The sequence below is a fragment of the Benincasa hispida genome, chromosome 5 (genome assembly GCF_027475165.1).
Source record: "Benincasa hispida cultivar pf3 chromosome 5, pf3_genome.v1.1, whole genome shotgun sequence".
Taxonomy (NCBI): domain Eukaryota; kingdom Viridiplantae; phylum Streptophyta; class Magnoliopsida; order Cucurbitales; family Cucurbitaceae; genus Benincasa; species Benincasa hispida.
The window spans coordinates 14,510,112-14,522,682 of NC_143482.1; the positions used below are offsets into that span (position 1 = coordinate 14,510,112).

Below are 12,571 nucleotides of genomic sequence, written 5' to 3' on the forward strand. Positions count from 1 at the left end.
TCGTGAACTACCTTTGGGTTCGTTCATAGAGGTCATTTGGTGCTTCTACAATTGAAGAAATTGAGCATACTTCAAGGGGACATCTACCAGAACCTCAAATGTGGATATAACAGATGGATCGATTTAGTTTTTATCTGCTATTTTTCTCAAAGTATACTCATAACGACAAATAAATAAATAACAAAAATGGGCAGTTTAGTAATCTAATTGATCCAACCTCGCTCTAATTTGCTCAAATCACAAAGCAACTAGACTTAAACGAGCTTTAGTTATTCATCTGCACTATTTAAATTTAAACGTTCACACATGCAGGATTCTGTTTTTCCAGGATTGCTAATTTTTTCTGAATAGGGGCTTTAGTGTCTTTTTCTCTCTCTCTCTCTCTCTCTCTCTCTCTCTAATAATGAAAACAACTTTAGTAATGATTCAAGATTATTCAGAACCGTGACTTGGTATGTAGTCGACTTAATTCTTCTGTTCTTATTGCTATTGAGTAGACAAGTCCTGGGACTAGTAAGGTTAGAAATTTGGGTTCTGTTACAATAACTTGAAAATTTTAAATCAGAAGATAATGTATGGTTTCGATTCGTGGTCAGCTAGTATCACCGTCTGGCTTCTCACTTTATTGTCTATTGAATATGTTAGGGAAGATGCTGCAAGTTCAACAGAATCTCTCACGCAGTTTGATCAGAACTGGCAATCATTATCGCTAAAAAAGATTACAGGAGTAGTTAATGGAGGGCTAATAAACAAGGCTAACGTGGGACTTTTGCATTATAGATGGGACTTTCTCTATCCTTTCTCTCTCTTATTACGCAACAGAAAACCCATTGGACATCTGGTTAGTTAATGTCGTCATATATTTTTCATATATACAAATACAACAGAGAGTTCTTCGTATCGTTTATCATCTAACTCTTGAGACGTAAATTTTTCAGGATACTGTACAGCTGCTTATAACTATTGTGCTTCTAGCAGATATTTCCATTACCCTACTTATGCTGCTGCAGTTCTATTGGATTTCTCTGGTTGCGTTTCTTCTCGTTCTTCTCGTTCTTCCCTTGTCGCTACTATGCCCTTTCCCAGCTGGCTTGAATGCACTTTTCAGCAAAGAGCCTAGAAGAGCATCACTTGCTCGTATATATGCTTTGTGGAATGCTACTTCTTTGGCTAATATTGTAAGTTGTTCTAGACTTTGCAGTATCATGAGAATTTCCTGAGTAATTACATAGCTTATAGGATATATGCTCTAGGATGCTCATCATGATTAAAAGGAAAAATATCAATTTATACCCCTAAATTTTAAAGGTCGTATTAATTTAAACCTTGAACTATTGTAAGTGTATCAATTTACACTCTCCATTACGTTTTATTTGGAAAAACCTTGTGTGAAATTTATAATTGTATCAATTAAAGCCTAAACTTTCATAAATGAATTAATTTAGATTTTTAGTCCGAATTTTCTTTGAGAATCGTCCATACATTTACTTTAATCGTGCATTTTGTAAAACCGACATTTGAAGAAATTTTCACACATTTGAGAATCAATGCATAGATGGTTTTCAAAGGTAAAGGTATAAATTGATTGACTTATGAAAACCAAAGAGTTTATTTGACTCAAATCATAAGTTTCACACAATATTAGTAGAATAAAATCTAGAAAAAGGTGTAAATTTATATGCCTACGAAAGTTCAGGGTTAAAATTTAGGAGAATAAATTGATATTTACCTTAATTAGAATTATTTCTCATCTCTCTCTCTTTTTTTTTTTTTTAAAAAAAATTATCTACAATTAGAACTTCTATTGTTACTTCTCTTAATCCTACTTCACCATTGTGGTGGATACAGGGTGTGGCCTTCATTTATGCCGTTTTTCTTTATGTGTTTTCAACATTCCAGCCACCTAATGAGACAAATACGTGGAGCAACAGAAGGTGATGATTCTCTACTCATTTGTAATTTTTTAACTTCCGCCACGTCTGAAATGGATGAAAACAAAAAAATGGGGTTGGTGAAAAATAAACAACTAGAACCTGTTTGGTAACCGTTTCGTTTACTTGTTTTTGGTTTTTAAAAATTAGGTTTATTTCCTCTCATTTCTTACCATGATTTTGCATCTATCTTAAGTACAAAAGTTGAATTCTTAGCCAAATTTCAAAAACTAAAAACAAGTTAAACTACCAAATTTGACTTGGTTTTTGAGAACATTGGAATTTAGAGTGGAAGGAGCATGTAGGCTTCATTTTCAAAAACTAAAAAAAATCAAATGTTTACCAAATGAGGCTTAAAAAGTTGGATTTGAAAAATGAGAATCTTGAACCATCGACAAAGTTGGAATGGTAACTCAAATCTCTTTGAATAGCTTATTTATTTATTTATTATTTTTCCTAACATCAACTGGTTTCGAATTTATTTGACGACAGGGAGACTGAAAAGTGGTGGATCATGCCTGTAATCCTTCTGATATTCAAATCAGCACAAGCACAATTGGTTGATTGGCACATTGCAAATTTGGAAATGAAAGATATTAGTCTTTTTTGTCCAGATCCCGATGCTTTTTGGGCTGCTGAATTTGCTTAGCGTATGAGATAACTTACCATCGACTATGATTTTGGTGTGATGTTTTGAATGTGTAAATGTCAAGCTTGTAAATCCATTTTTTAAGACTATATGACACCACCATAAATGTAAATAGTGTTTTGGCCCAAGTAGTTGATATGATTGATTGCTTTTCGTTTTTCTTTTTTTTTTTTTTAAAAAAGAAAATATATATAATCATAGTACCGATATGTCAATATTTTCATTAATATTTCTACGTTTTCATGTCTTCGACATCACCATGAATGGTGAATCGATATTTCCATTATATAGTAGTAAAAGAGTTGTTTTCAAATGTAGGAAAATGAACTAAAATATTTACAATTAATAGCAAAATATTACAGTGTTAGACTACTATCTATGTCTATGTGTTATGATAGATACATATAGTAGTCTATCACGATCTATCGTAGCCTATCGTAGATAAACTGTGATATTTTACTATTAATTGTAAATGTTTTTAGCAATTTTGTCATTTGAAATAATTTTTTATAGAAAAATCTATGGAACATATAAAAAAATAAGCAATAAAATGTCATTAATATAAATAATAGAAATCTTAACTTGTTTAAAAATTATAAAGTGTTTATTTATTAATTTAAATATATTTTTTGAATTTTTTGTTTTTATAAGTATTCAAGAAATTTCTTTCGAAATCGATATTTTGTCCATAATTCTATTGAAATTTTCATAAATTAAGATCTCGATATTTTTGTTGATATTGACATTTTAAATCTTGATTATACCATTGACAATGAGAAAATCCGGTTGACAACGATGGGGCGAGTAGATCCCGTCGATGGCAAGGGGAGAGAGATCTGCGATAACCATGGTTGAAAAAAAAAGAAGAGATGATGATGGAGAGTTATATGTTATAAACCCCCAAATGAAGATGGAGAGATGAAGATAAACTTTGTTCGTGCTGCCTATACAGATCCAGTGCACCAAGACCAAGGAGAACTTTTTTTTTTTTTTTTTAAATTGTACATTATGTTATAAACCCCCAAGTCAATATGCATTCATTTAGTTGATTTATGCGAATTATATATTATGATATATATCTTTGTTTATTTGATATATATTGTGATTTATGTTGAACATTAAGTCAATATGTGATTTATATACTGTGGGATAACTGAAAAGGAAATTCGATTAAACAAAATATACTCTTAATTTTGTCTATTGTACCTACTCTTAATTTTGAATATTGTAATATCTACTCTTAATTTCGTAAATTCTCCAAAATATAGTGACAAATTGATAATATTTCAAAGTATATTGACATACATATCAGGACATCGAGAAAATATATTATTGTCACAAGTGATACCTAAATGTATACATAAATACTTGGTATATAAATAAAATAAAAAATTGAATATAATACATTAAAACAAATAATACTCAAAATAAACAAGGGTATATATCACATAATATAAAAACCAAACATGAAAAATGAAGAGGCGTTAGAAACCATGGAATGAAAAATAAAATAATGCATATTTTCTCTCCAATTGAAAATGAAATTTTGTTTTATATGCTTTTTCTCTCTCCAAATAAAAATGGAAAAAAATCATATTAAATTCATTTTCTTCTTCCATAATAAGCATATTTTTCTCTCACTATTAAGAAAACTTCAAAAATAGGGAAATAAGGGTGACTCATTAATGAAAAAGCACACTTACACAATTAAATAGGATAAAAAACAAAAATAAAAAAATAGAAAAAAAGCAAATTTGTCAAAAATAACACTAAAAGCCATTATTGAAAAAAATTCAAAATTAAAGATATTTTTTAAAATATATGGCAAAAGATGTAAAAATCCCTATAAAAAACTGTCATATGATAGATTTTTTATTGGGTGTAGTTTGGACTGCACAATAGATAGATGTAGTTCACACATAAATTTTTTTTCTTTACTTTATATTACTAAAAGTATAGTTGCCAAGCTATAATACTTTGAGAGTATACCTTAATTTTCTCATATTTCTAAGTTGAAAACTACATAATGTCATAACATAATCGTAATGTGGAGACACGGACGTCCTCTTTTAAAGGTTTCTTAAAATAGAGTTTTAGAGTCGCTCCCAATCTATAATCTATATATTAAAAGTCACCATTTTTTTTTTAAAAAAAACTTTTTAAAACTATTTTGTCTTATTAATTTTTAAATTTACAAAACAATGCCACTTAATAATGAAATTAACAAAGCAATTATGTTAATTTAAACAATGTCATTTAATTGTAATTGCTACGTCGTTTAATTGCTAAAGAAAACAATGTCCATTCAATTATCACCTAAAAATGATTTAATTGCTAAAGAAAAAAATTATACGCAGTTAAAATTAAGAAAACGTTCAATTATCAAATTAATTGCTTAAAAATTTATTATTAACCTATTAATAGAAAACTTAATTAATTACTTTGTTGTACGTTTAATTTTAATGTTAAAAAAACTAATTAATCACCTGTTCAACCCAATTAATCCTATTTTGTTTGTGCTCATTAACAAATAGTTACAATTTTTAAAACCAAACCGTTACGAATTTAATTTTTATGATAGTGGTCTTTGAAATAAAAACCACTAAAGTACCCCATCGAATGTCGAGGTTTTATCCAATACGACGTTGTAAAACTTGCTATAAATTTTTTTCATCATTGTCGCTTTGCTTAACATTTTTTGTTCCTTTTTACTTTTATATGTAAACAATTGCAGCAACATTGTAAGTTAACAAACTAAATATTGTAGAATGACATGAAAGAAATTTGATGGACTAAACAGAGCTTGTGAACGACACACATAAAGGAGAATAAACATCGTATATGATGAAAGGAAAAATTTGTTGGTGAAGAGTGTCACAATTGTTTTTTCAAGAATATGTGATATTATTATATAACAACAAGAGGATCTCATAGCCCAGGATCAAGATATCAAAGCATCAAAGCACAAGCAAAGACAGGGTAACAAAATCCAAAACATAGCCTGCAAGATAAGATCAGAACAAAACCAACACAAGAGGCAGACCATTAGAGAGAAAGCCAAAGAAAAGAAAACAAAATCTCACAAACAAGGGACAACAGCAAAAACAAAGAACAACGGGAAGTACAACAAGAAAAAACATCCGTAAACACACTATATAAGACCAAGAAGATTCACCCGTAAGGAAGAAGCACGAGCACGAACCGTAGAGATCATAAGGTGAACTAGAGCTGACACTGATCTCGATCTATTTCCATGCAGTCACCGACAAATTTTCGCTAAGAGAAATTTATACCCTTGAAGACATACATGAAGTTTTATTATCTATCTTTCTATAAATTAGCGAGTTTAATGATTATCACATTCTCATTATACGAGAGTAGACGATTTGTTAATGCGTTGGTTATTTCATGAGTCATATATGATGAGTAAAGATAGAGACCAAAATTAAAGATTAACAACATACAATATAATTTAAAGTACTACTTCTATGACTCCTCTCATTCCTCTTAATTTTTTATTTTTTTTTTATATATAATATAACAATTTATTTGGTAAATTTAGCTTGGATTATGTTAATCTACTAATTGTATTTTATAAAACTAAAAATTGATCTAATAAAATAAGTAACTTTTTTTCAAAATTGAATTATAATAATTTTAAACAATTTTAAATTAACGAAGATTTAAATACATTCATGAGGCTAGAGTGAGTTAGTTCAGCAGTAATTTACATGATCTTCCTCTTTAAAGATCAGAGATTCGATCCCCATTTCGTAGTTACTGGAATATGATTTTTTTTTGTTGGAATGTAGTAAGTTTTAGACTCATTTTATCATGATTTGAAAAGTAATCTCATGGAGTTTAATTTGGAATTTCAAAAAGTAAAGTTCAATTTCGTACAAGTAAATACGTGGTTGTTTTTTCATCTAATTATTTTATATGTTGAAAACAATTTAACTCGATAATTTATTGTATCCTACAATTATACAACTGATAGAAAATCATATTGAATTAATAAAAATTTAAATGTGAAATTCAAATATTCGATTAATAGTTGATAAATGAAATGAATATAATTTTCTTAAATAATTCATTTATAAAATTTTAAAAATATGTGAGAGAATATATAAGAAAGTCTTGGCATTAGAAATGTTTTACTACTCCATTGGCTCAAATTAAGAAAAATTCAAACTTCAATTGACAATGATGCATATAATACCAATTTTAACAATAAAATCACATCTTAAAATTTATTAAACACGTGCAATGAACATGACTTCTAGTATATTAAAAAGTGACAAGGTAGGAAAAACTTTTTTAGGCACTTTTATCCCTTCTTTATTTTACTTATTTGCATAATATGTCATTATCAATTAAATATAAATAGTAAATTAATTAATTAATCCATAATTATTAATAATAAATATTTAATTAATATTGGAACGTTGAAATGTAAAAAGTTGTTTCATTCCCCTTAAAATAATTTATTTTTCTTTAACTATAATTAATATTTAAAAGTTAAAAGTTGAATACAAAGAGTTTATGTAACTCTCATCTCTAACCATTATAAAAATGGGGTTTTCTTCAACATTTTTCATAAACATGTGGAGTTTCATTATTTTCCCGTTTTTGTTCCTCAATTCATTGTTCTCAAAACTTTTTCAATTTTTGAAGTATCTCAACATATTGGTGTTATATTGAAGTTGCAAGAGATGCATGTATAAAATCAAGATCTCGGATTCTACGCTTTTTCTCTTCCTCTCTCTTTTTTAATGAATGGATTTTAGGTTTACTTTACAACTCCACTTTGATGAGATTGAATATTAGTGTTTATATAACAAGTGAGCAAATTTATAAGAAAGTTATATAGCTAAGTTCTCTCCTCTCTCTTTACCATTTTCTCTTTTTATTCTTTTAGAATTAGTATATTAAAAATGTTTGTGTAGCAAATGAGCAAATTTATAAGGAATATGTATAGCCAAAGTCTCTCTCTACCATTTTCTCTTTTTATTATTCTTTTAAAATCAGTGTATTAAAATAATAAAATATTATTTGTTGGAGAAAACAAAAGTTTATCAATCAATTACAAGCTTGTGTTACTTTTGTTGGGTAAAAAATCTATATAACTCTATGCCTCACAATATTTTTTTTTATCAATGATAAATGACAAATTAATCTATTAAATAAAATATTAAAAACAAAAAAATTGGAACAAAAACTAAAAAACTTGGAATATTGCAACAAGTTTTGTAAAATAAATTTTCTTTTATCATAATATGAAATCAATTTTTATTGAGATTGAAAAACTTATTCTATCACTATATTTTTTAATTGAACATTAAAAACCATAAAAGTTAACATAAATTTCCTAAAGAAAGTGGTAGGGAATAATTAATGCAATTTTAATACATCTCTGTGAATGGAATATGAAAAATTATACTTCTACATAAATTATTCTAAAATTACAATTCTTCTAATCATATTAACTATAGAATATAAAGAATTTGGAATTTTTATAATATGATTCCTACATAAATTATAGCTATTCTCCATCGTTGGTAACAGAGTGCTATTGGAGAGAAGCTCGAGAGAGACATCTTCTTTAACCCTCCACCGAGCTGGTCACAACAAGTATTAAAACAAGCTAAAGGAGACAAGAGATTGAACCCCTGCGGCTTGACTTCTTTTACTTTGCATTCTCATTTATTATTCCACTTGATTGAACTTAGAGTATTTGTATCAAACTTATATCTTTAATTCAATCTCATTTTTAACCATTCTTTACATCTTCATTTGTTAAATGTCTAAGTTGTTTGTGTTTGCTAATCTTCTGCTTGATGAATGCATAAAGTTAATTACTTAAATCTACCTGATTAGTTGATTGAAGAGAAAACATAATTAGTTACTTGAGAGAGTATTTAATTGTTAAATGTATCAAATTAGGGCATGAAATCATTCTAGAGATAAAATTATTCATGTCACTTGTCTGTTCATTCTAACGCATGTATTCTAGAGATAGGATAAGTGTGGCATCTGTATCAAGAGATGTTGAACATGAATTAAAGAACAGATCTCCAACGCATCACACATACTTTTAGATTTTAGTAGACATCTGCATTATCTCCATTCATTGTCATTGTGCTTATATAGGCATGCTGTTCCCAATAGGAAATCAAGCATACCATCTATGCTTAAGCCACTCATCCATGATACATTTCTTCTTCTCTCTGAACTCCTACTTCCTTCTTGAATGGGGGCCAATAGTTTAGTGTACATAACCAACACGTATTAATTATTTAGGAAACCTCTGCAATAGATCCAAAGACCAACCTTGCGTTAATACACTCTAGAGTCCCTGCGCTCGACCCTGTGCTTACCAAGACACTTAGGCTAAATTTATACTTGGGTTTAGCTTAAGAAAACTTGTATGCAATAACAAGGTGTGCACGCGTATAACTCTATCATCATCCAACAGATAGCACCACCTTCATATAAGAGATAGATTGTACATCTTTTCATCATCATTAATTCATTTGCATCATTATAATCACGATAAAACACACATAATGCTAAAGAAGCTACGAGTTTTTGATGTCATTTTCGGGGATTCTAGCAATGTAGCTAACAAGAATTTGGATATTGTGTCTTTTTGTAGAAAACTTTCAATCGAAGGTGTATTACAAGTTAAGTCTGGACTTGTAAATGTTTTATGAGCAGAGAAAGCATTCTTGAATTCAGATACGACCCTGAGATTGAAAGGACGTTCAGATGGAGAAATAGATCAAATCAACGTCGAAGGTTAACGCAACAACAAATGGCAAACAATCAGAGTAACCAAAATTTGGCTCAACAGCTCACTAATGCTGCAGTAAATCCAGTCCTTATGGCGATCTACAACACACATCCAACGAGTGAATATGCATCACCAGTATTGTATGATTTTTTACCTGGGATCATTTATCTAAGGCATGACGAGACCAGGTTTGAAATGAAATCTGTCATGTTACAAATATTATAGACTGTAGGACAGTTTGGCAGAGCCCGCGACGAAGACCCTCTTGCTCACATGCAATGCTTCCTGGAAACTTGTAATTCATTCGTGATTCCTGGAATCACGCCCGAAGAAATCAGATTGTCCCTGTTTTCATATTCACTCTGAGATAATACTAAGCAATGGGCAAGCTCCTTGGAGCCGGGCAAAATAACAACATGGGACAAGTTAGGAGAGAAATTCATGCATACTTCCCTCCCACAGTCAATGCAAGGAGGCTTTGGGAGATTATGAATTTTGAGCAAAGCGAATATGAAACACTCAGTGACACAGGACAGAGGTTCAAAAGGTGAGTTAGTTCATAATGTACTCTGAATGATTCAATAATATATAAAAGTGTCTAAGTGACACTTTAACTCTCAAAACAACTTAAAAATGCCCAAATATGACTTTCAATCTCAAAACCAACCTAAAAAGTTTCCAAAAAGTGTGTAAGTGACACTTCCATTCTCAAAACAACTTAGAAATATCTAAGTACAACTTTTCACTCTCAAACCCAACTTAAAACATACCTAAAAAATGTCTAAGTGACACTTTCATTCTCAAAACAACTTAAAAATGTCTAAGTGCAACTTTTCACTCTCACATCTATCCTAAAAAGTGACATTTTCAATCTCAAAACAACTTGTCCTAAAAAGTACCATGGCCACTAGTTGACTCCCAAACCAACATAAATAATTCTTAATTGTCAATTTGATTTTCAAAACCAACCAAAAAGTTTCCAAACAATCAACTATCAATCACCGAAGCCCTTTCTCAAATCCTTTTGTCTAAGATAATATTTACTTGTAGCTATGTTATTCTTTTAGCATTTCACCTCTTAAAATTACTTCTAAAATTTTGAAAGAAGAAACACTCGCAGTAAACTTAAACAATACCATAGATCGATTTTCAATGTTTCTAACACAAACACAATAAAGTAAAAAAGTTACAAAATCAACAAAAACAAAACAACCTAAAATAACTCAAACAAACATAAGTAAAAAAAAAAAAAAAGCAATAATAATAAAATATTTCATAATTGGAAGTAAATCAACCATATTCTTCAAGAAAGTATATGAACGATAAATAAATTTACTCAAATGAAATATAACTTACGGCAGCAAAAGAAAGAGACCAAATGAAATGATATTTCCTGCAAATTCAAAGCATCATCAACAACAATTTTCGTACACGTTTGAAGAATAATGAACTAATTGTTATGTATCAAAATTTTTCAAAAATCAAAGAAATAGAGTTTCCAAAAAAAGATAGGAAAATGAGTTGAAAATTGAGAAGAAAAAGAAGGATGAGTTTACCTCAACGAAAAAAGCAGCGAAAGCACTGCTGGCGAAGGTGTCAACAACGAGATGATGATGACATGCTGATAACTTATAGAAATACAAGTTATTGTTCTCTCACAATTGGAATAATTAGGATTATAAGTGATGTAAACACACCCATGATGAAGGAAAATGCATGAAATAGTATATATGTGTTAAACTCATGCAGAAATATCTGTGAAAAAACTGCATGCATTTTAATGCAGGAATAAAAAAAATTCCCTAAGTGTGCAAACAAGGCTAACACAAGGGGCATTCGTCCAGTTTACCTGATGCATGAGAGGTACATTTGGCTTGTGCAATTCACGTCAAATCACAACTTGCAAGGACAGACCATCTGACTGGCAGTGTTTGATCAAAGCAGAGTAGCAGGCGGCTATCCCAGGGTGTGAAAATTAATGTAATCACATCACCAAGTGGTTGAGCTATTGCCTTTATAAGGAGAATCTGCCTGCAGGTTAAATAGTTCAACAAGTTAAAGAAAATTAGCCAATAGTTAGAGAGTTAGACATTGTTTTTCACCTTTTGTGGTCTACAAGCAAGGAGTAGGAGGGATGATAGCTATTCTCCACTGTTGGTAACAAGGTGCTGTTGGAGAAAAGTTCGAGAGAGACATCTTCTTTAACCCATCCATCAAATTGGTCACAACAAGCATTAAAATAAGCCAAAGGGAACAAGAGATTGAACCCTGTGGCTTGACTTCTTTTACTTTGCATTCTCATTTATCATTCCACTTGATTGAACTTAGAGTATTTATATCAAACTTATATCTTTAATTCAATCTCATTTTCAACTATTCTTCACATCTTCATCTGTTAATTGTCTAAGTTGTTTGTGTTTGTGAATCTTCTGGCTTAGTGATTGCATAAAGTTAATGCATACCAATTTTAACAATAAAATCACATCTTAAAATTTATTAAACACGTGCAATGAACATGACTTCAAACTAGTATATTAAAAAGTGACAATGTAGGAAATTTTTTTTTGACACTTTTATCCCTTCTTTATTTTACTTATTTGCACAATATGCCATTATCAATTAAATATGAATGGTAAATGAATTAATTAATTAATAATTATTAATAATAAATATATAATTAATATTTAACCCTACCAACAAGAGCGTAGCTCAACTGACATAGTGCTTGTAGCCTTGAGATTTGAGGTTCGATTCTCACACCCACACTTTAATTACAATACTTTTGCCAAAAAAAATATAATTAATATTGTAATATTGGAATGTAAAAAGTTGTTTTCTTTCATTTAAAATAGTTTCATTTTTGCTTCAACTATAATTAATATTTAAAAGTTAAAAAGTTTTGGAATTCAAAGGGTTTATATGTAACTCTCATCTCTAACTATTATAAAAATGGAATTTTCTTCAACATTTTTCATCAACATGTGAAGTTTCATTTTTTTCCCATTTTTATTCCTCTATTCATTGCTCTCCAAGCTTTTTCAATTTTTGAAGCATCTCAACATATTGATGTTATATTGAAGTTGCAAGAAATGCATGTATCAAATCAAGATCTCGAATTCTACGCTTTTTTTCTCTCTCTTTTTTAATGAATGAATTTTAGGTTTTTGCTATTTTACTTTACAACTCCACTTTGATGAA

General features: G+C 29.6%; 1 protein-coding gene across 1 annotated transcript in view; it reads left to right on the plus strand.

Annotated features, from left to right (window-relative positions):
- LOC120078090 (MraZ) overlaps window positions 1–2,708 on the plus strand; it is a 45,590-nt gene extending 42,882 nt beyond the window's left edge. The window contains exons 20-23 of the mRNA XM_039032302.2: window positions 646–841; window positions 939–1,178; window positions 1,849–1,934; window positions 2,424–2,708. Coding sequence (XP_038888230.2) covers window positions 646–841; window positions 939–1,178; window positions 1,849–1,934; window positions 2,424–2,580 — 679 coding nt within the window. The 3' untranslated portion in view covers window positions 2,581–2,708. The remainder of the gene's footprint in view (window positions 1–645; window positions 842–938; window positions 1,179–1,848; window positions 1,935–2,423) is intronic.
- Window positions 2,709–12,571: the final 9,863 nt, after the last annotated feature.